General features: G+C 41.7%; 3 protein-coding genes across 5 annotated transcripts; all 3 read left to right on the forward strand.

Moving 5' to 3' along the window:
- The first annotated feature begins 176 nt into the window (after positions 1-176).
- On the forward strand, positions 177-9,276 carry im:7147486 (uncharacterized). Its single transcript, XM_006795936.2, has 2 exons — positions 177-402; positions 5,824-9,276. The coding sequence occupies exon 2, from the start codon at positions 5,879-5,881 to the stop codon at positions 8,906-8,908; it is 3,030 nt and encodes a 1,009-aa protein (XP_006795999.1). The 5' UTR covers positions 177-402; positions 5,824-5,878; the 3' UTR covers positions 8,909-9,276.
- Positions 9,277-11,793: 2,517 nt separating this feature from the next.
- On the forward strand, positions 11,794-14,324 carry LOC102781280 (uncharacterized). Its single transcript, XM_006795938.3, has 2 exons — positions 11,794-11,918; positions 12,334-14,324. The coding sequence occupies exon 2, from the start codon at positions 12,369-12,371 to the stop codon at positions 13,854-13,856; it is 1,488 nt and encodes a 495-aa protein (XP_006796001.2). The 5' UTR covers positions 11,794-11,918; positions 12,334-12,368; the 3' UTR covers positions 13,857-14,324.
- An 871-nt stretch (positions 14,325-15,195) lies between these two features.
- Positions 15,196-22,979, forward strand: si:dkeyp-84f3.9 (uncharacterized). 3 transcript variants are annotated; one of them, XM_006795939.3, is made up of 3 exons: positions 15,196-15,459; positions 16,711-16,836; positions 17,176-22,979. In XM_006795939.3, the coding sequence occupies exons 2-3, from the start codon at positions 16,720-16,722 to the stop codon at positions 20,653-20,655; spliced, it is 3,597 nt and encodes a 1,198-aa protein (XP_006796002.2). In that variant the 5' UTR covers positions 15,196-15,459; positions 16,711-16,719; the 3' UTR covers positions 20,656-22,979. The 3 variants fall into 3 exon arrangements, with proteins under 3 accessions (XP_006796002.2, XP_006796003.2, XP_035765908.2); XM_006795940.3 differs by lacking the exon at positions 16,711-16,836; XM_035910015.2 differs by lacking the exons at positions 15,196-15,459; positions 16,711-16,836 and adding an exon at positions 15,650-15,771.
- Positions 22,980-24,042: the final 1,063 nt, after the last annotated feature.

Below are 24,042 nucleotides of genomic sequence, written 5' to 3' on the forward strand. Positions count from 1 at the left end.
CCTTTGCTGAGTGTAAAATTTCTACAGATCTCGGTGTGTAGTGTGTTGTTTTGTGGGACTGTGTACTTCATATGCAATCTGAACTCTAATACAGATACAGAGCCAATCCGGCACGCGGCCATGGGGGCACAGGGTAGGCGCTGCTAGAGGCTTTCCGTTAACTGCGCACGCGCGGTGCAACCCCTTCCGCGCTTGCTGCAGCTGCAGCTTTCCGCTCAGTGCTCTACCTTCTGGCACAGCATCACATTTGTTCACCATAGAGCTGGGTTGAGCTGAGCTTTCCTTCCCTTCCCTTGAGAGTTCGTTCCTTGCGTGGACAGATGTCTATCGAGCCATTTCCTCTCCTTGTTCCCAGCCTTTGTGATTCCTCGTCTGCAGAAAACGTTCACGCTCCTGTGACTGGTGAGTACGTGAAGATAGAAACGGGCGGTTTCTGTGGAGCTGCTGCTTCGTAGGTCATGGTAGCTAGCTTGCGAGCGTTAGTTAGTTATTCATTTCTTGGGCCTACTCGGGAACGTGGCCGGGCACCTCCTCCCGGTTAGCTTTCACTAGCAAACCCCCTTTGAGGTGTTTCAGCTAGACACTGTTTATGTACGATGGGCGAAAATGTCAAGCTAGCTATCGGAGCTAGCAAAAGCTCTCATATGCTTCAGTTGGAGCTGTTTAAGCATTTGTTAGTGCAAAAGTAAGTTGGCAAAACATTGTAGCTGTGATGGTTAGCAGTGCGTCCAGCATTAGCAAACTAACTTACACAGGTAACGCTAATATTCTTATGTTACTTAGCAACGACCCTGTCAGTGTGCATATTTATGCTCACCTTGCATTGAGTGTCTTGGCTGTGGTTGATCTTCTTGTTTATAGTCCGATAATGCAAGCAGCAAGTCAGACTGGCCTCCTCATGCTTGAACTTCAAATATTCAAAATATTCATAACATGGTTATGTGTCATTACTTTAATTAATAACATTTTTAAAGTTATTGTGTTGCACATAGAGGAAACACTTTATGGTTAATGTTTCCCTAGAATTAATGTCATATCAATGACATTACCCTTTTTTGTTTTTGAGTGAAATCTGTGGCAGTTTTTAGGTTTCATCCATTCTTTGCCACATTAAAATGCACATTAAATTAAAGCTCAGTACAGAAAGTAAGGAAACTTCTTTGATTAATTATTTGTTTGTTTTAATGCTTCTTGGCAGTAAATCTGATATTGTTGGAAAGCCTATTTCTTTTCCCTTAAATGCTGCCATATTTGTTTGGAAATTGCATTTGTGGGTTGAGCAGCAGAGTTGAGTATATAAGTTGCGCCCGTGGGGAAAAAACGTGCCAAACCTAGTCTGGGACTGACGAGAAGATGTCATCTAAGATGACAATGTCACAGAGCAGGGTTTATCAGAGACTACTTCCACAATTTAGAAGTGAGAGGATCCCTGCAGTTCTGGCCTCAACCTCACTGACCACTATTGAGATCAGCTTGGGCGTATTGTCGTGCTAGAGTGAGCAACACAACTGTATTGGCTGACTTGTGACAAATGCTAGTTGAAGAATAGCTGGTGACCAGCATAAGGAGTAGGTGCCAGGGTGCCGTGCATTATGCTTACAAATGGAGTACCATTTAAGGGGAAATAAACAGGCTTTCTGACAGTATAATATTTATGTCCAAGAAGTAATGTTACAATAATTACTTTTTGTATATTTTGTGCTCTTTGTATATAGAGCACAAAAATTGTTTGTCATGCTCTTTTTAATAAAAACGCTCAGCATAATGTGGCCTTTAGTTAGATAAGAGGGCAGCGTTTGTGTTTTGTTTGTTTTTTTAACTGGTGCCCTTCCCGACACAAGGGATATTTTACTTGTTAGGAAAATGTGTAAACCACTACACTAAATCTTCTAATGTAAATAATTATTATTTAAAAATAAAATAAAAAATTTGGCATCATAGTTCCAACCGATCTTTCTGCCATGATTGATGAACTACCAGAAAATCCACCTACCTCAGAAAGCTAAAAACTGGTCATCTAGACAGAGACCAGCAGCAAGAAAGTAGTACTGGGTAACTGGTCTATCTTCAAAGCCTCTCATGAATCTGTGTGTACTGAACTAGACTAGTTTTGTGGTAGTTATATTGTTAATACTTGATCATCATTTACTCAACACAAAATATTTTTTTTATTTGAGAGAATTTATTTCTGGTTTTCTTGAGCTATAAACAGTCATCATCAAAATTGATCAAAACAGACTTAAATATTTGTTAAACATGTAATGAATATAGAATATATGAAACCATATGCATTCTTGAAATAACCTCTCAGTGCTGTTATAAGCTGTTAGCTGTGGTTCACTTCAAAACAGTATAATGATTAGAATCAGAAATTACTATAAAATCAGTGTTTCTATTATCTATTGTCTATCCCACACAGCTTTTTATTATCTTTGTCACATCAGTGTTTTGATTTCTGTAAAAATTGTAAAAAGCTGTAGGTGAAGTAGAGTGACAAATTCTTGACAAGAAACATTTTTTTGAAACCCTAAATCACAGCATTGCCAGTATAAATGCACAACTATTCGGTCCCTAGAAGTGACTTAAAATAACATTTTTGATATGGCAGCAAGGTTAAGAAAGCGTTTTAAGCTGCTAAAGCAAAGTAACAATAAAAATGTTGGAGTCAAACAAATCTTTAAGAACACAAAATATCGTAAACAAAATAAAGGTAACAGCAGCTACAAATGATTGGTGTGAAAATTCAGTAAGTGACTGTCATCACTGTCTTCTTTCAGCTGCTCTTTTTACAGCTTGCGACAGCAGATCATCTGCCTCCATCTATCCCTAGCATACTCTTCTGTTGCATCAACCCGCTGTACGTTGTCTTTTACTACATGCCTCTTTTCTGCGTGGTTTGCAACTCCGTCTTTAACATCCTTTGTCCAGTATATCTACTGTCACTCCTCTGCGCATGTCCAAAACATCTCAGCCTTTTCTCCTTTGCTAACTGCTCTATCTGAGCTGCCCCTCTAACATATTCATTTTAAATCTGGTCCACCCTGGTCTCTCACACTGAAAATCTTAACATCTTCATCCCAGCTTCCTGTATACATCATAGAGGTCTCACTACCTTCTCTTTCACTCTCGGTGCTGTCCTTCTATCACAAATCACCCCTGGCACTCTCTTCTTCACCTGTTTTGCACACATTTCATTGCTTTCAGCTATTTTCGGCTACTCCCGTATTGCCACAGCAGGTAGCTATCCATGTTTGACTTGGCAGATTTTAATGCCAGATGCCCTTCCTGATGCAAACCCTAAAGGATTTGTCTCCTCTCCAGACACTGTCCATCACTATGGAGATTATGTTGGTTTCTCCTTTAATTTATCACGCTATCTGTATCAGCTAAGAGATTTCCTTTTTTTTTTTTTTTTTTTTTAAATATTTGGGTAGTGTAAAATTAATGATGGGACCTGTGTTGATTTGCATTACATGTGAGTGGCTGTGAGTGAGTGCAGTTTATCGCATGACCAAACATGCAGCCATCTGGTTTTGCTCAGCAGCACAGCTTTGTTGAGGCTCTCCCAGTTGGGCATGCTTCAGAGGCAGAATCACAGTATCACAGGTCTGCACATTTTTTTCCTGCTGTCAGGAGTAAGTGGAAATGCACCTCATCATGCCAGTGGAAATGAGGGTCAGTCTGTAGCTCGAGGACCTGATCCCATTTCTGCAGAAAGACCTGATAGATTCTTCTGCAGTCCCTCCAATCTAGGGCATGCTTCATCTGCTCTGTAGAATGAGGTGTTGAGAGGAAAGACCTTTGCAAAAGGCAGCTCTGTCCAAGCGTGTCTTTTACCACATATTTTTTTATGGTTTCAAATGTATCGCTTTTTTTTTGGAGAAGACGTGATAAAGCATTAATATAGTTTGGTCATAGTCACTAACATCCCAAATTACAATGGGCCTCATTAATAGTGTGTCCTATATTATTTGTTTTCCCCTTTTATTCACACATATATATATATATATATATATATATATATATATATATATATATATATATATATATATATATAAATTTATTAGGGGTGCAACAATACTCGTATCGATATTGAACCATTCAATACAGTGCTTTCGGTTCGGTATGCATATGTATCGAACAATACAATTTTTTTTATTTATTTTATCAACTTTTCTTCTGACGATGCTTTCTGTGTTGAGCACTCAGTGGATCTGCAGATCCACTGAGCGCAGCGCAAGCTAGCAAGACAGAAGCTAAGCTCGTTGCAACATGGCAACTGCCTCAACGCTACCCGAAACTGAACCTCCCCCACCCTCATTCAGATCTGACGTTTGGAACTATCTTGGTTTTCATGTGAAGCATGACCCTGATGGTAAGCGCGTCATGGACAAAAGTAAAACAGTATGTCGGATGTGCCACGCAATGCTCAATTGGTGGGAACTAGTGCGTTAGCGCAGTTAGCTCGTTAACGTGTTGACGCCGTCCAGCCCCACGCACAGGGCAATCTGCGGTAACTCGTTAACGGAGATTTGCCACGTTATGGCGTTAATGTCATTTTAACGAGATTAACGCTGACAGCACTAGTGGGAACAAAATGAATATGACTGCACATTTAGGCCGACATCATCCTAGTGCAAAGACAAGTGGAAGCAGACAAAAACAACAAGCACGCATGCTACAAACTTTACCCGAGTCATTTAGACTGCCGTTAGCACATGATTCTCCTTATGGGGACCTGATATGTTTAATATGCTGCTGAGAATATAGCCCAGAAGAAGCGTATAGTATAGCTTTTATTTTGGAAAGAGCTATTTCTCTGTAATAAACTCTCTTTTCCAAAGATGAGTGATTTCTCGATCAGAGATTTATTTTTTAAATTATTTTGTTGTTTCAGCAACATGAAATTTAAAAACTGTACTTTTGAGTTAAAATATATATTTATAATTTTAATAAATGACAAATTAAAAAGGCATGAACATTTTTTTGTATCGAAAAAATATCGAACCGTGACACCAAAGTATCGAACCGAACCATGAATTTTGTGTATCGTTGCACCCCTAATATATATATTGTGAACAAAGATGGGACATTCTTTTGGCATTTTTGCATCAGTGACTTTGCTTTTCTCCAACCAAACAAAATTGGTCGGTGGTCATATGCAAAACTTTCTGCATTTTTTTTTTTTTTGTGTGTATAAATTAAGGTGATTTGTATACACATAAGTAAATAAAGCTCAAGGCTTAGTGTGTATGGAAAATGCTCCTCTATAATTTCTCCAAAGGGCTTATGGGTAGCAGGAAACCTAGAATTCTGGCTTCCTTATTGTTGTTTTGTTTTACTCGGGTTTCTGCTGGGTCAATTTAATGTTGCACTAAATTATTGTCGCACAAACACCTGCTATAATGCTAATTGGCACACTACAGACAGACTCCAGGGAATTAATTTTCTTCAAAGCTATATTAGCAAGAGTTGACCACTTTTACATACAATGATAAAGGCTCTACCCTTCTGTAATCTGCAATTGGCGGACTAATACCTGACGGACACTTTCCTCCTTAAATCTACTTTACATTTTTTTCAGTTGCCTTTTTCCTGTGTGAAAATGTACTCTCCAACGGTTTGGGGGTCACCGTAGGCCTGCCAAACCACAGGGTTTGCTCTACACTTGGGGAACCCTGGCATCAGTACTCATAAAAAACACATTTAACTGTAGAATTAATTGAAATAAATATGTGTGCTTGTGGTGTATACTGTTAAAAGGAGACTGTCTGCTTTCTATTGCTGACATCCTTTTCTTCATGTTGTTTGTGTGATTTACAGGAATCCATCCTGTTTGACCACCTGATCACCTGCCTCACAGGGTAAATTGGCTGCCATGATGCTTGGGCTACAGGGAAATGCTGCCAAAGTGTATCGCTGTGTGGCTTGTTCAGCCACCTTTACTGGATTGGCCTCATTGCTAGTACATCAGGCAACCCATGCCAGCCCACCCTCCAAGGTCACCTCCCCTCCTCCAACCCAGCCTAACATCAGCCCACATGAAACGCCGTTTGCAAGTACAGACTCATCCATCGAGCACCTAAGCTCGCCATCACTCTTGCCTGACAGCCCTACACCTTCTTTCTTTATTTGTGATTGTGGAGAGGAATTTCAGGACTTTGGTCTTATGCTGGAGCACAAACGTTCACATATATCTCAAATACAGCTGCTGCAGCCCCTGGATAGTAACATTGTTCTCCCCAGTGCAACAGATTGCAATAAGGATTTTCCAACCCAGCATGTATCATTCACTCCTGTAACCCAGTCCAGTTTGGCCCTTGCTTGTCCCTCTACCTCCAAGTCCCCAGCTGTTGAATTACCTACTTTAACAGCCCAAAAAGCAGATGTAAGCCTGGAGGACAATATTGCCATAGTAACCGATCCTCAAGGCCAGTGTGCTCCCCCTGAAAATGATAATGAGGAGCAACTTCAGAACATGTCATCCACTGCCGAGCAAATACCAGAGACTGTGGAGGAAACTAATTTCGAGGAGAACACAAATGCTGTCCGCAGCTGTGAAAAAGGAGAGAATTTGCCCACAAATAACATCCTTATGAAGCTGCTCGCATCAGCGTACATGAAACACTTACCCCTTCCTCAGAGTCAGGATCAGAACGAAAACACAGTTATCCCGAAGCAGGAAGCTGTACCCGTGGATATAACACCAGGATCAAAAACAGAAGCGGCGCCAATCAATGATCTGTCTATTGCACAGTTGAGGCGACTCCTCGCAAAACCTGATATAAAGACAAAGGCTCCATCCATTAGCAGAATTCTTGAGTCCAGTAAGAAGAGGGTTGTCTCTCTGACTAAGACTTTATCTCCTGTTGTAGTTCTCGAGACTCGTCAAAAGCTCATGGATCCTGTTGGTAACGGAACATACGGGAAATACCAGTGTGGCCGCTGTCGTAGGGTTTTTCAGAACCTGGACAGATTGACAGAGCATCATTTTTTACACAAAAAAGAGAGGATTAAGTGTTGTCGTCGATGCAAACAGCTGATCATTGGGAGACTGCCTTTGCCTGACAATCATGTGTGCCCTCAGTTCGGAAACAGGGCTCTACCGCCATTGAGCGCTTTAAAATCCAAGTTTCCATTTGCACAGAAAATAGTGCCGTTCCACAGTCTCAACAATGCGAAAAAGGTTTTCTTCTGTCCAATGTGCAAGCACAGCTATGCACGGAGGTGGAACCTCAAAACGCACAAGTGCCAAGGTCCAAGGTCAGTCCTCTCTCAGCAGATCAATCCCTCAATACAGAAGATGCTAGCACTGCAGTCCACTAACAGCATTGCCAGTGATGGTGTGGATGAAGTCAGTGCTGCATCCCAGAATTCCAAGAGCATTGCCGTGGGCACGGAAGTTACTGGCCGTATCAAGGTAGAGGTAACCTCTCCAAATGCAGAGCAGTCTGCAGTTTCACAATTGGCCTGGGCTCGCCCAGCACAGAACTTCTCCCCATTCTCCCTGAAATCTCCAGTGATGGAGCAGCACAAGGATAATTCTGTGTGTAGCATTTCACTCCAGCAAGGAGAAGAAAATAACTGGGATGCAGAAGCAGCCAATAGTGACGGTAGTAACGAAGGGCAGTGGACGATGCCTTTGGATGATGAAACGCAGGTGTTCAGTTCTGCAGAGAAGGGTGTTGATGATGAAGCGAAGAACTCCTTTTCAGTCGAACATGGTCTGCGCTATTTCGTCCGGGATGGAGTGAAACGATACCCGTGCAACAGGTGTCAGAAAACCTACAGCCGTGCTTCAACTTTGAGGCGCCACCTGCGACTCTGTGGTTTCAGGCCACGTGGGTTTGGAGCTATAGCACAGGGTGGTAGTCAGGGTTTGATTACACTGAATGCCAATAATATCAAACCAATGTTTTCCTGTTTTGTGTGTGGGAAGGCCTTCAACCGCAAAGATAACATGATGGTTCATAGAAAAAGATGTCAGTTTCAACGAACCATGGCAGATGTGGAAAGAGGGACTGTGCAGACGAGCTTGCCAGGCAATGGATCAGCAGAGCCAGCAAGTCAAACCCAGGAGGATGATGGAGGAAACTGGGGCATCATGTCACTGCCGTCTGTACTTCCAAGGAGGGTGACGTGTGAGTGTGGGGTCGGATTTACGTCTCCGAGACTTCTCTTGGAGCATTTGCAGAAGCATGCTCAAGAATCGTACACTTGTCCAACTTGTGGAGAAACAGTCAATTCCTGGGCAGACTATGAAGTTCATTTGCAGATCCACATGCATCCTCATCACCAGTTACTGAAGGGACTACAGCCACAGCGATCACAACCACTGTTGATTCGATTTCAGCAGCAGCAAACTCCGCCGCCGCCGCAGCAACAACAACAACAACAGCAGCAGCAGGTTCAGTCAGTGCACCCTCCTCCACAGAAGCAATCACACCCAGAGCCACTACCAAATCCACCAAAGAAGCAGGGGAGGATTGTGTGCACACGATGCGGGAATACTTTTGCAACTCGCTGTTCCCTCCGAAGGCACATATCATGGAATCGATGCAAAGGTGCACGGGTTACAAATCAGTTTGCAAGCCCACCCAAAAGCGTGCACTGTTCCCACTGCAACGCTGACTTTCCGAACACCATCAGTCTGATTTTTCACCAGAGGAGCGGTGCCTGCAAGCCTGCCATCAAGCCTGTCCGCTGTCCTGTTTGCCTCCGCTGGTTTGGTACAGTGGAGAGTTTGCAGAAACACCTGCTGACTCACAAACAGTCTGAATCATACCGATGCGACGTCTGCCAGGGTACGTACCCAAACCTGAAATCACTCAAAAACCACCGCCGGAGGATTCATCGCATCATGGCTGGGGACATAAATCCAAAAACACAAGAACAGCTTACATCTTAACAACATTTTTAAAAATTGTGTCTGTCTTTGAGAGTGTTGGATTAGGAAATGAGCTCTTTTTTATTATACTGTGTTCTTTTTGCTTTTTTGTTTTTAAACTTTACAGGATGTTGTACAGCTACATAAGGTGTTTGTTTGTTTTTTTTAAAGTGCGATAGTAGCTTAACCCTCTTTAAAAATGTTTAAAAAAAAAAAAAAAACAGACATACTACACATTTTAGTTTTACTAAGTTGATCCTTATTTTCCCTGTTCTCAGTAGCCTGTAAATGATTGAATATTTGATAACCAAACTTTTATCATCGGGTTGGTGCTGTAGCTTGTTGTTGTTCTTGGTGTTAATAAAGATACCAGTATGTGAAACAGAAAAGTTGTGAACTCTCTCAATGGACATATTAAGTATATTGACCAAACCTTATCAAGTAAAGGGTGCTTACTTCATGTTGTCACAGTTTTATGTTTTATGCCACCTCCATCATCCTATGTGGTCTTTTGGAGCATTGTATTAATATTTCTGTAACTTAAGGTTTTCATGAATGTGATGTACCAAGATCATTAGATTGCTGCTTCATACTTAAATTGTAGGTACTCAATAGAAAGAAAACATATCTGAGATTTGCATATTTATGAGAGAATACCAATTTCCCTCCCATTTTTTTTATTTCCTTAATCTGTGTGGTCATTTATAGCTCACTTTGCATATTACATAAGTACTAAGTGGCTTACTTAGGAGCTCAATCTAGCCACAATTACCTGGACTCAAGGCTGCTGTCTGAACAGGCCATGTTAAAGTGTTTGTGGTATAATGGTAATCAGAATAAATCAACATGGTTGACAAATGAAAAGTACATGATGTGGGTGTGCACTAAAGTTAAAATGCTGTGATATACACTTGAGAGCACAGTGCTCAAAAGCTGTACAAACAGGATTTCAAGCAGTTTATTTAATCCCTACTTGAGGAGATTTTAACTTTATCAAATGACCCTCATCAGCAGAATTAGAAGTGCTTAATATCTGTGTGTCCAAGGCAACATTCTAGAGCAAGTGGCACTGAGTCTGCTGCCATTTGCAAGGTCTGGATTGAACATCAGAACATCCGTGTCAGTGTCTTTCTTTACAGCGTGAAATCTACAATTCACTGACATAAACTGCAGCAAATGCAAAAGTAGATTAGTAACAATCAGTATAGGTATTAGTTTAAGTAAAACTCACAGGTTGTGCCTGCTGTCAGAAGGTTTAATAACATTCGTGTTAACTTGTTTGTGTAAGACTCACTTAGGCTGGATTAAACTGGATTAAATGTACAGGTCTCACTGAACTAGTGACATGGATAAAGGGACTTACCGCATACTCACCAGACACTATTAGGTACTTTTGGTGAAGCCATTTTTGCTTTCAGAACTGCTTTATTTCTTTGTCTCAGAGTCAACAAGGTGCAGGAAACATTCCTCAGAGATTTTGGTCCACGATGACATGATAGCATCATAGTTGCTGGAGCAACTGTGTGATGCAGCTTTGAGTTGCACATCCATCATGTGAATCTCCTTTTCTCCCACATCCCAAAGGTGCGGTGAAATCACTGCCATGTTCAAGAAATCAGTTTCAGATCATTTAAACTTTGTGATGTGTTATTCTGCAAGAAGCAGACATCAGAAGATGGGTACACACAGGGTTGGACATGGTCAGCAACAAGAGGTAGGCTTTGGTGTTTAAATGGTGTTCATTTGATACTAGTGGGTCCAAAGTATGCCAGGAAATTATTCTTTACACCTTTATAGCAGTATTGGGGGGGGGTTAAGGAGAAGGAAATATTAGCAATATTATGATGAAAGAATGGAAAAGATACTGAAACGAAAGGAGTAAAGCTTTGACTTATAAACCTTTGTTGTTGTAAATAGTTTGATTTCATGTTCCTCAGGCAATAACTAAGAACTTAGTTTATGTAAAATGAAATTGGAAATTGGATAGAAATTGGATCTAAACCTAAATGTCCAAATCTAGTTCAGTATGGTCAAAGTTGAAGACCTCATATACAAATAAATTGTATTTAGATTATTCTCATATAGTTCCATGTATGATTTAATGTGTAGATGTGTTTGGAAACTTGAGACAAACTTCTAACTTTTTACTTATATAAATAAAACCTAATAAAGAAATAATTATTTTGAAACCATATGAATGAGAACTATCAAACCCTACAGTGAGTCAACAAATCCAATATATATATTCAATAAATACACTGAAATTAAACAAAGTATGATAGATTAGTAGTTTTCAGCATAATTCAAATTATGGACAAAGCCTACAAGAGATAATTACCACTTAATATCCAGAAGCTGTTTCATATTGTTAGAGAAGATTTGGCAAGTGTTTCACAGGCACAGCCCACGTGCTCAGCTCTGCTGCTAAATCACCAAATATGGCACCATTTAAGAAGAAATTAACAGGCTTCCCAGACAAAATTATTCAGTACTGTGATAACTGTTTACTGCGACGATGCTTTAGATTTAAAGAGTTCATCTGTAGTTGTATATTTGACATTAGTGATCTATTATTTCTTTGTTTTTCTTCTTTTTGTCTTGATTAAAAGGTGAGGTGAGTTGTAGTTGAATTGATTTTCTTGAGGTGTTTTAGCTTTAGCATCAGCCTACACCCTTTCGGTTTGTTCTGTAAATTGAATAAAGATAGAGTATCTAAAACTTTATTGCTGGTTTTGTTTGTTTGTTTGTTTTGTTATGTTATGTTTTGGGGGATTTTCTGATTTTCCTGATTTTTATTGTTATACTCGGTGAATGCGTTAAGATTCCCAGTTGGTGGCGCTAGTGAAACATAACAGCGTGTGATGTTTAAGAGAAGAAGATAAGGATTTCTCTTTTTTTTCCTTCTTCCTCTTGTTTGTTCGGTGTGGTTACAGGCTAACTGCTACCTATTTGTGCTACATACCGGCGACTCAGCCCATTTGTTAATGTCTCGCAAAACGACACCAGACAAACAGTTTGCAGCTTTTCCAAGGTAATGCCTTACTATTGGGATGGCAGCGGTTTCGTTTTCATGTTGGGATGAGCTAATGATGTTGTATGTGATGTAGCAGAGGCTAACGCTAGCATGCTAGGCATGTAGCAAAGGAAGCGCGCGTTAGATAAAAAAAAGCCATTATTAATTTTACAGCGTTGCTAGCTAAGGTGCTTTACCCTCCAGATGTCTCAAGTGTACAGTGCTTTTTTTGTGAATAATTCACCGCCTAATAATTTGGTTTTCCTTTCACAGTTGTAGTGATTTGCTAGTAATTGTGCAAAGCGCAGAAGTATGGACTTTCCTTTATAGGCGAACAGCAAATGCATTTTAAACATGTAAAAAGAAGCTAAAAGTGATGTTCCGTACACTGCTTGTGATTCATATTTATTCTCAAACCTGCTTCTTCTACCAGGACCAGCGGGCTCCCCGTTAGCAGTGAACACACTAATGCCCAGTCTGAGGATGGAGACAGGAAGGCAAAGCGCCCTGGATTACAACTTGGTCACAGACCTGATGAATGGAGGGCAGTTTTGCTTCAGCTGTGAGCAGATATTTGCAAACAGGAAATGCCTGGAAGAGCATATGTGTTCATCCGCGAGTTTCATCTGCTCCTGCGGGACCGAGTTTACTGAGTACAAGCACATGCAGGAGCACAGCACTATGCACGAGCCCGGGCACCAAGTGCTTGATCACAAAACCATAAGGAACCGCAGGATAGAGAAGCGCATAGAGGAGGAGGAGAAACTTAAAAGGATACAGAAGGGTGAGGTAATCTGGAATACGCCTAAAATGACCAATGCTTGGACAAAGGCCAGTGCACCCCCAGTTTCTTTGCCAGTGACTTCTGTGCTGCAGGTACCCAGTGCGTCGGTGTGTGTGCCGCAGCTTTGCGTGCAGCCTGCAAAAATTTCACAAGTGCCTGAGTTGTACCCATCAATGTCACAAGCATCTTTGCTCCCAAACCCCGCATCCTCAACAACAGACATGCAGAATATTTTCGCAGATGTTGGCGCACCGACAGTGGATGTCTGGACGCTTTATCAGCCAGTTGTGTTGCTGCCAACTGTGCGCAGGTTTAACAAGCAAAAGCCATACTCTTGTGGTAAGTGTGGGCAGTGTTTTTTCTCAAAGACCTTACTCATCTCCCACCACAACTTCCATGTTCCTGACAAAATTTCGGGCTGCATAGGATGTGGGCTGCTGCTCTCCAGCAAAAAGGTCGTGCCTCGCTACCATGTATGTAACTCACCAAACAACGGATCCAAATTCAGGCTAATAACAGCAAAGCCACTTAGTGGGGCAAAGACTCTGAGCGCCCTGGGTCTTCCGACTACTTCCTCTCTGCAGGTGACAAATCAGAATATTGGTGAACCGCCCCCCACTTCCATCTTGAAAATTAAGAGTGTCCCTTTCATTAACAATCAGAGGGTACGTGTCACTCCATTATTGCAGTTTAAGAATGCATCCAACCCCAACATCGGTGTGTCCTTTCCATCAAAGTTTCAGACTCAAAATCCTACTTGGCAGTTAAAGATGCCCACAAACTCTGCAGGGGTGTCTTCTGCATCAAGTGGCTTCCCATGCCGAGTCTGTCATATTTCTTTTGATTCTGCTCAACTCCTTCAGAGGCACAAGTGTGTCAAAGCACGGGAGTTTATGGCCCAACACGTGCGAGGTGGCATGCAGCAGTTCAAAAAGATCATGCCAGTGGCAAGCCCAGTTCCTGCTCAGGTAAATGGCAAAAGGAAATACATTATACCACCTTCTGGTAATGTGAAGAAGAGCCAAATCCTGACTGTAAACTTGGAAAAAGGGCCTGTCAACGGGAACACGGGAGTAGATAGCGATGATGACTGTTACATCGTTGAAGGCGGACCAGACAAACCTGCTGAGATGATTTACCAAGTAACGTCATCTGTACCAATCAAGACTTGACAAAACTAGTGAGGCACATCCAGTCTGCATGTCATGTAAAATATGGACCAAGCGCATAGAGATGGCGACATCCTGGTTGAAAGGAATTGCCCAGTTCACTGCACAGGAGCATGATGCTTCCTGGTTTGCTCAAGACTGTTTTAAGATATAGAGAGTAGTGATAATAAAAATGCATCTTTAATTCACCTCGATTTCTTTTGTTAATGCATTTCGAATTTATAAAAGTATGAAGGTGGTACCTCTGTGGTGGTTGCAGAAGATGAAAAAAAATGTACGTATGTGGGGGTTGAATCAAGTTTGGTGCCCTAACCGGCACTATTATAGTTTTTGCTCTGTTTTTATGTTTTTAGTATGATCAGAATGTGTTGTGAAGCTGTGGGGATTGGCCAAAATGCCCAGTGTGTTCATACCAGCTTTGTAGAGACTTTTAAGAATACAATATATAATGTATTAAAGTATATTTTCAAACTCAGTGTTTTGTGTTCATGACACTTTGTAGTATTACGTCACAACAATGTGATTGGTCACTTGCAATGTTGAACCTGGAACAACATTTATTATGATGATGTGGAAACGACACGAGGATACCAGATCCTGCATATTTTAATACTGCATTGTAAAGCGCTGGTAATCTTTCACAAAGTACATCAAATACATACAAATGTGAAAAATAATTCATTATAGATATTTTAAAGATACTGTCTGAAAATGAGGTATATTAATAGTGTATTAGGGGTTTTTTTTCTTAATTTTTATCAAGTTTTGTGCCTCCACTCTTAAAATTGCCTGTTTTTTTGTATCCACCAAACTAATGATGACAGTTTCATTGTCATTAGTGGTTCTCCAGCAGAGGGAGCTGTTTCAAAGCACAAACAAAGCGACGTCGTGCGTCCATTCATTATGAGGTAACGTCCATACCTTAAAATCAAAGATGCTGCAGAAGCGCGCATGCGGAGTTCACTTGTTGTCTGTGTGTAAAAGAAGCGTCAATTTAAATCCTATGTGTTAAGGCAACATATGCCAAACTGGATATATATTGGGTGTACATTGAGATACCTGCTGCTTGCACATCTGGCACGGACTAACTGCGAAAACTTAAAACTGCAGAACGAGTAGGAGTTGGGCATACTCCCATTATTGTTAATTGCTAAATGAATGTATGTCTTTTTGCCTTCCACGCTTCTTGTTTATAACATTTCTAATTGTCTCAGCAACACACACATATTGACAAACAGAACAAATCTGCTGTTTTTTGTGTGCGCGTGTTCTGATTACAATTTTGAAAGTTTTCCCCATGAGGAGTTCCGAAATTTCCCACAGCACTCTAACTACCCGCTCTCTGCGCTCGGCTTAATTAACAGTTTTTTCAGGTTGCTTTGTGTGTGGATACCGACTGATTCACTCCTGCAAACTGTTCAGAAAAGAAGAAAAAGCGAGGCCCACATTAACAGCTCAGCTCTTAGATCAGTGCATCCCTGTAAGAAAAGGGCGTCCAAAATGCCTCGTAGCCACAGCTTGAGTTAGCCAGTGCTAGCTAGTTCTAGTTTGAGCGGCGGTCAGCGCATGGCTACGCAGAAACCAGTTCTGACTCTCTCCCACGCAGGCAAGCACTTTGTGTTTACTATCACCCATCACAGACGTTCACAGATTAACTACACATGCGTTACTAGCTGTAAAGAAAGTTGTGTGAGCAGGCGTAGCGATTAATGCTTAAGGTTCGTGTGGCCTGTGATGTCAAATTATCGGAGCTAGCGATGTGGCCTAGCACACGATAACGCCTAACTCACATTGTTAGTCACGGCTTTGGTAGCTTTGAATGATAACTGGAAGCTGGGTTTCTTTTTAAATCTGTAAATGCTGTAAAACATAGAAGTGAGCCAGTGGGGCACGGCTGTGTCTGAGAGGGGGTTTAAATGTGAGTGAGCAGCTCGTGAGCATCACAAAGTCTCCATCAGATGAAGTGTTCCTGCAGTGGAGATGAAAGGCAGGATAACAATAGCAACCATGCACATCTTGTCAAGCTAGGCTGGATTTCTTCTGTTACATCTAATGCATATGCCCTGTGCTTTTGCAAACTGCAGTGAATCTACTTTGAGCCTGGATAGTGTGCATGTTTCTGCGGGTCGGTCGCTTTAAACTGTTGGTGATAGATGATGAGCTTTAAATATTGTCATACAGGGTATTGTTATTGATTGTATTGTTAGAGGTGCCTATTAGGGAGCTCATTCCAAATAGCTTGTAAGCAGTTGTGTAATGATACATCATTATTTATAAGATGCTATATGGTTTTTATTTTTTTAAATTGGCAAAGTCCATCTCCTGCTTCTGACTAACTTTTATATAACTGTTGTAGAAGAAATGCTAGATTTACCTCTGGAAATGTAATGGGAAAAGGGTGTCAGTCCCCTTAGAGGCGTATTTTCAAGTCACGAGGTTATGAAACTCAGCAGTTCTCTGTAAAACCAGTTGCAAACTCTGCTTCTTTCCCAGCGGGTTTAGATCATTTTAAAAGGTTGCTCATCTTTTTGTGGGAAAACTTGAAGTTTTGCAAAGCAGAATATGCTTATTGAGCTTAAATCTGGCTGTGTGTGATCCAGTTATGGCTTTTACTATACTTCTCCAGTATAAATTTGCAGTTTGGTACACCTATCTGTAAAAATAGTCAGTGGGTGCATGAGATGATCCCAGTTCAACCATCCACTTTAAACTTATCACGACAAATGGGCATGGCATGCAGTTTATTAGTAATTTTCTATTTTTCATCCTGGGAATAATTACTCCCCAGCCCGAAGCGTTTTTGCTTTTACGCGTCGCTGCTCGTTTTACAGCCTCCTTGTCGCTGTTTAATCCACAGACTCTTGACATGGGGAGTAAAATGTCCTTCAGCAGAGGAAGCAGTGACCAAAATACAGTCTCTGAGTTAACTTCTGTGGCACCTCAACCTCGCAGTTCCAATCATGCCTCTTCGGACTGCAAGCAGGTAGCCAGTAAGAAAGACAAGTGGATGAGCTTGTGCTGTTTATTACAGTATACAGCGTCATTTAAATCTGCACTAATCAAGAGCGCAGTCTGATGTGATGTGTTATCAAGTCATGCATCTGTGCATATGTGAATATGCACGCTTAGTTTTCCAGTTTGAACCAATTTTGGTAGATATATTTGTGCAAATATCTCTCTATAGTTTTTGAAATGTGCAAATGATTCCCAGTTCATGTGTTTATGCTTTCCACCTTTAATAAACATGCTTTTCCAAATGATTTGTGCAACAAAAGTAAAATCATTAATTCATTAATGTTCACTCTTCTTTTTACTTCCACAGATACCCGAAGGTAAGACATGCAGTGAGGGAGACGTGGACTCCAGGCGGGGAGATAAAATGAAAGGGACGGCGTTGAAACAGCCTGGGAGCAGGGAGTCTGATGTTCATGTCAGCTCTGAAAGAGCTGGTGAGAGAAACTGTCAGCGCAGTGAGGCAGTGCCCTCGCAGGCAGAGGTGGAAGCAAAATCTCTGACTCCTGCTAGCGTGTGCAGCTCTACAACAGACAGCCAAGGGAAGCCCGTGATCATCCACAAGAAACGTGGGAGACCCCGTAAAATCAAACCAGCCCCGACTGAAGACAAAAGAGGTCCAGATGCTGTTCAGCATAAGGAAGTTAGCACCACCATACCTTTGCCAGCAAGTGTGGAAAACCACAACAGTGACAATTTGCCTTACGCTGTGGATAGTAAGTTAATAAATAGTGTGGCTCATAATGAGATGCCCGCTCCTCAGCCTGTCCTGGATAACAACGTACAAGTCGCTGCTCCTTTGCTGCCAAAAAGAAGACCAGGAAGGCCAAGAAAATCAGAAATGGCAGCTTTTCAAAACCAGGTTTCTATGGCTGCTCCTGGTCCTCATGCTAATAAGTTTAGCAGTCCTGCACGAACACTGAGGAGTAGGGTGGAGCAACCTACTTTGATGCAGGATGATAAGTTAGACTCTCATAGCAAGAAGGACAAGGAGGATCTAAAACAAACTGAAGCGGGGACTACAGAAAGTACTCGTACATCCAACTCTAAAGGTGTGAAGAGACGAAGGACTAAGTTGCAAATTGATCAGCAACTTCCAGCAAAAGTGTCCAAGCTGGATGAATCCCAGGAGGCCTTGCTGGTGTTGAGCACTGACTGCGGAAAAAGCACAGAGACAGAAAAACAGGTGGACACTGACAAACGTGAGACTGATTCAGATGTGAGGAATGATCAGCTCCACCTGCATTCTGGGGAAGGACTAGAGCAGGAGAAGCAACGAGACAAAACTGCATTACCAAAAGCAGAGGTGAATTCCCAGCCTGAGCCTGAAGCTATTCCTTCAGACAGCTTGAAAGAATCTGATTTGCCAAACCCAACTCAGACTGATAACCTTAAAGTAAATCAGTCATTGGACATAAATGGCAGCGAGGAGTCACCATCAGAAACACCAGACTTCTCAGAGTCTCCAGCAGATGCAGAGCTGCCAAAGGCAAAGCCCTCTAGCACAGATACCCTGACTCCCCCTGATCAAACCCGGAAATCTATTGGGGCCGCGTTTGCTGTCAAAGCTGAGAATTTAGAGCTAGAGCTGGAGCATTTAAAACCTGCGCCCAGGTCAAATAGCCCCAATTCTTCCCAGCACAGCACCACTCCCTTAGTTAAATCTGAGGTTCCAAATGTTGTTTTTCGACGCAAAAGAGGTGGTAAGAGGAGGAGGATGGTAAACAAGGTTTTATCACCAAGAGAGCGTCTTGTAGAGAACCACGAAGCGGCTGGTGACACCCAACCAAAAACAAACTGCAGTGATGAGGAAAAGGAAACTAACGCCAGTGTTGGCGAAAATGTCATCTATACTAAAAAGGGGGGTAAAACCCTGTTGAAATGTGGTTACTGTGGTCGTACTTTTAAGTTTCTGTCTCAGTTCGTCATCCATCAGCGCATTCATACAGGAGAGAGGCCGTTCAAGTGTTCAGAGTGTGGCAAGGGTTTTAGCAAAAACTCTAACTTAAATCTTCATCTCAAGACCCACAGAAAGAGCAACATATATCAGAAGTGCCCATATTGCAAGATTAAATTCTCTTGCTCTGAGTACGCTGCACATATGGAAGTGCACGCACACGAGCTGAACGAGGAGTGTAAGAACAGCAAGGCTGAGGAACAGAGCAGAGAACCAGCAGAGGAAAGCAGCAGGGAGCTGCAAAGAGCAGTGGAAAAAAGAGAGAAAAAAGTCTGCCAGTACTGTGGCAAATCATTCCCATTTCAGTCGGCGCTCATAAGACACGTCCGAGTCCACACAGGAGAGAAGCCTTATAAGTGCGACATCTGTGGCAAAGCTTTCGGGCAGGCCTATTTCCTCCGTGTTCACGAGCTCACGCATTGGTCTGTGAAGCGTTACAACTGCACCCATTGTGAAAAATCATTTACTCACTACAGCAATGCAAAAAATCACTCATGTAGACCTTTGGGAAGCGATGACAACGCGCAAGCACACAGACGCCCAAAGCCTTCGCTAACGTACACATGCCACATCTGCAAGAATGTTTTTGACCATTTGCAGGAGTTCAACAGCCACATGCGAGAGCACACCGGCGCAAAGCTTTATCGCTGCTTGTACTGCGACAAGCTGTTTGGTGTGCTGTCTGAATTCAACGCCCATCGCAGTCAGTGCAGCGTGGAAAAAAATGCCTCCAGCTCTGCGATTAAGGAGGAGGAGACGGTGTCGTTAATTCAGTACACAGTGCCTGCGCTCAGGTGCTCTTCGGCGCACAATTCAGCTCTGGTGGCAGCTGCCAGCTGTGAAACACAGAAGAAACAGCCACAGATCATCCACAAGAAGCGCTCCAACAACTTGAAAAAACCGTTCCAGTCCACGGTCATACCAGCTCACAGTCTCTCACACCTAGTGTCAAAGTTAAACAAAGTAGACAACAGATCAGATCCCAGGAGATATCTGTGCCCAAACTGTGGGCGACTCTTCAGACACATGGGCAGGCTCAGAGCCCACATGCTCACACACGCCCCAGGTCAAAGCTACACCTGTGCCTGCTGTGGTAAAACACTAGGAAGCTGGAAAAAGTTGTGGCACCATCAGAGAATTCATCGTCACAGGGATGGCCGCTTTACGTGTCCTCAATGCGGGCAAGGTTTTCGGTTTGTAGAGCCTTACAAAAAACACATGAGTGAGCACCCAGAGTTCCAGTGGGTTCAAGTCAGGCCCAAGAAAGTGTTTCTGCCTTATCAATGCGAGCGCTGCAGGTGCAGCTTTAAAACTCTAGACATGCTGTTTAGTCACCAGCTCTGCCATTCCTCAACGCAAGACATACGCAAAGACTCTGATTTTGATTTATCAGTAGATGATCGCAATGCACCATCAAACACGAAAACGCTAAACCCTCCCACCAATAATGGCATAGAAACATTACGCCAAGCTTCTGAGGAAATTAAATCTCTCTCAGATCCCTTATCTAAATATCCAGACCCAGTTTTTCAGGAATCAATTGTGACTTCCTGTGTTCAAAGCCAGGATCCTGATTTGGGTAATTCTTCTGAGCATCCCAGCAGGGCAAATGTAGTGCAAGATAAAGAGGCCAGTTGTGACAGTGTAGGTAAAAATGGACTTGGAAAACCCATTACCCCTTTAAGAACTGTGAAGAAACACGTGACTCAGAATGCCAGCATGTCAAATGAAAAGCCTTCAGACGGTGTGAGCTGTGCTGTGTGTGGAAGTTCCTACGCAGCCATTTCAGACCTTTATCAGCATTATTTGCAGCACGCTAGAGGCCAGGTGTAATGACTTTAAATCAAAATACATTTCAATGGCCATCAACGTTCTGTGCCCATCACGTTTTTCCACTCTGGGGTCCTTGTAATCCTGTATTAAGCTACATTTCCACACAAATGTCCCAGGAAATTTCAAGGCACAAAAACCTTTCTTCAGACTGTTGGTCGTCTGCATTTCCACCATGATTTAAAGAGCTGTGAAGATTAGGCAAATTAGGCATGCCACTATATTGCAGATCACTACTTCAGCGTAGAGCACACTAAAATGTTGATGTTGTAATGTGAAATGAGGGAGGTGAGCGCACAATTCTTTGTCACTAAAGAGACATGCAGTCATCACAAAGTGCATTCAAAATGTTAGATTGAACATATTTTGTGAGGTATTGCAGCATATTGTGATGTGAGTGAGAAGTGCAGTAGTTGCAGACATGAACCAAAGCCCCATTCACAGTAATACCGCTTAGAAAGGATGTTTTGTTAGGTTAAATATTTCCTCAAAACTCTAAAATATTGCCGGGTCCCTGGAAAACATCCTGATTTACTCCGCAGGTTCCTTATTCTTTGGGAAACCTGTGGTGGAAATGCAGCTTTAGATAAATCCCCAAAAGTAGATTATGTTTATCTGGACGTAGAGCTTTCAGTGGGAGAAATGTTTCATCACTAATCCAAGCGACTTCTTGGGTCTCAGCTCAATGCAGGTTTTGTTGGGTTCATTTTATGAGAGAAGACAAATATGCAAAGTACATTTTCTTAAGTTTATTAAGCAGTTAAAGGTTCAAGTTAAAAACAGCTGTGGAAACACAAATGTACTGTTTAATATGTTGGGGAAACCTGCAGTCAGCTGAGACTGAAGAAGTCACTTGGATGTCACACTGAAAACACCACGTCCAGATGAACTGAATCAACTTTTTGGGATTTCCTTACCTGGATGATTCAGCATTCTCAAGACAGCTTTGAATAAATCTATTGAAATGTTGTTGCACACCTGGGAAACTTAGACACTCAAGTGACTTGGAAGATTATGCTCTAATCGTTTAGTCAGCTGTTTGTCAGGTTTAGGTTTCAGTATTCTGTAATTAAATTCGTATAAAATGAACAGAAGACATGTAGATAAAGAGAGACGTGCAAATTTGATACGAGTGCTCTGTGTCAAATTCAGTTTAACCAGAAGCCACCCTGGGATTATGCATTATGCCTATTTCGCGGCAGCCACAGCAGATAGTAGGGAGACACAAGTGTCACTAATCTAAACACATTATTAAAGCTTCCTGTCTGTTTAGCCACTATTTTAAGTCAAATGGCTGCTGTGAAATAGGCCTGTTGGATACATGTTTATGATTTTAGAAATTTTACTTGATGTAAAATTTCTAAAATCATAAAGAGAGTGGTCCTTGGATGGTTTTTGTTTTTCTTTTGAGCACAATATTCACTATTCTTTTGAACCATCACATTCTTGCCGCCCTACATCTTTCTCATTTTACAAATTGGAGAAAATACACTGTGCTCTGTGGTGGTGGGTAGGGGGGGGGGCACAGTACTGCCCCCACTAATGAGGCATGGATTGACTGACTAACAAGTAAATACAACATATTGGACATTGACACTGTGGGTTCAGTATTAAAATCTACTTCATGCAGATGTTTTCTTGGCTGTTACAGTGTACCGATTACAATTTTGTTTTGGTCCACAACAATAACGTGTTCTGGCATTTTGTATTTACATTTTAAGAGTGACTATCAGTTTTACTCATGAATCATTTTGTGAGCCTGTGTGATAAACTGAATTATTGCAAAGTTTTTCAATAAATACTGAAAAACACACGTTCCTCATTTGTTGAGCCAAGCTTGTTTTGTTGAACGACGATCACTGTTTACAGCTTTTGGAAAAGATGCTTTTTCATGCTTTGTGTTTATGTCACGCTTGAGTTCAGTGGAGTCCTTTAAAGCAGCGGTCCCCAACCTTTTTTGCACCACGGACCGGTTTAATGTCAGACAATATTTTCACAGACCGGCCTTTAAGGCCGCGGATGAATACAACAAAATAAAATGATACGACCAAAATAAAAACTGGTATTTCGTAAATATAATAATAAACGTGAATTCACTGTATAATTGTCTAATTTTATTAGCAGCTAACAATAAAAACCCTGAAAACCATAAATTTCACACCCGAGCCTCTCTTGGTCCAGTACTGGTCCGTGGCCCAGGGGTTGGGGACCGCTGCTTTAAAGAATTAACAATTCAAAACAGTTTCTGAATGGACACCTTGCAGTGTTGTAAATAATTGTCTTCTATAGTTTGTCTTAATAAAATAAACATCACTTTTCTAATCAAATCGTTATTCTTTATTTTTAAGTTATATTGGCTTCTCCGGCATGTTTTCGCACTGAAAGGCAATAAGTCAGATTGATCAATATGTACCGAGTTTGTGTATTTAAGTTAATAAGGGGTCTTACTTTTTCTTTCTTTCTTTTTCTTCTTCTACATAGAGAAAAAACAAACAATTGCAAATTAGTTGTTTGTTGTCAGAAAACTTAACCTGCATTTTAAATACAGATTTTTTTTAAATAAAACATTTTAAAGCAAAAACGTATAATTGTAGTATTTGACCATCTTTAAAAGTATTAAATTATCATCAGAGGAATAAAAGCCTTCAAAATATTGTTAGAGCTACCATTTCCTTTTTATTAGATAACAAGGACACCAGTATCTTTGTCCTTTATTTCCACTGTCTGGAAGATAAGGGCAAAGTCCTGATGTTTATGTATTCCACTGAAACCCAAATACTACTTTTATTATTGTGTGATTTTAAAAAAATTTGGTATACTATAATGTGTGAAAGTATCGAACTTACCCTCATTTCTTTACGTTTTGCTTGGAAAATGGAGAATATCTGTGGAGATCAAAGGAGCTTGCAAAGAAAAGCGTCTGGACGTTTCACCTCTCATCTGAGAAGCTTCTTCAGTTCTAAGGTCAAATGGTGGGGGGTCCCAGATTTAAATCTAGTGGGAGTTTCCCCCCAAAGAGGGACAAAAGGACCCCCTGATGATCCTCTAATCGCCTGAGCCAAGGTGTGAAACTGGGTGTGGGTCCCAATCAGCCAGAGTTTCAGGTGAGCTCACTGTGAAACCTGGCCCCACCTTATCATGCGAATTCCTGTGGTCAGATGGCCCCGGATGAGAGTGGGCATTAAGACGTCTGGGGAGGGAACTCAAAACTGGATTATAGATGGCAGAGAGTTGGTGTTGTAAGCCACCGCCTCTGTTCAAAGATGGTCGCTCACAGTGGACATAGATGGCTTCTTTCACTCCTCTTTCAAACCATATGTCCTCTCTGTCCAAAATGTGAACATTGGCATCCTCGAAAGAGTGACCTTTGTCCTTTAGATGCAGATGGAC

This window comes from Neolamprologus brichardi, chromosome 11 (genome assembly GCF_056152115.1).
Source record: "Neolamprologus brichardi isolate AB-2024 chromosome 11, ASM5615211v1, whole genome shotgun sequence".
In the NCBI taxonomy this organism is placed as follows: Eukaryota; Metazoa; Chordata; class Actinopteri; order Cichliformes; family Cichlidae; genus Neolamprologus; species Neolamprologus brichardi.

Coding starts and splice junctions, on each gene's coding strand:
- LOC102781280 (XM_006795938.3), top strand. CDS start 12,369: ATGCCCAGTCTGAGGATGGAGACAGGAAGGCAAAGCGCCCTGGATTAC.
- si:dkeyp-84f3.9 (XM_006795939.3), top strand. CDS start 16,720: ATGGGGAGTAAAATGTCCTTCAGCAGAGGAAGCAGTGACCAAAATACA. Junction 16,837..17,175: donor CCTCTTCGGACTGCAAGCAG/GTAGCCAGTAAG, acceptor TTACTTCCACAG/ATACCCGAAGGTAAGACATG.
- im:7147486 (XM_006795936.2), top strand. CDS start 5,879: ATGATGCTTGGGCTACAGGGAAATGCTGCCAAAGTGTATCGCTGTGTG.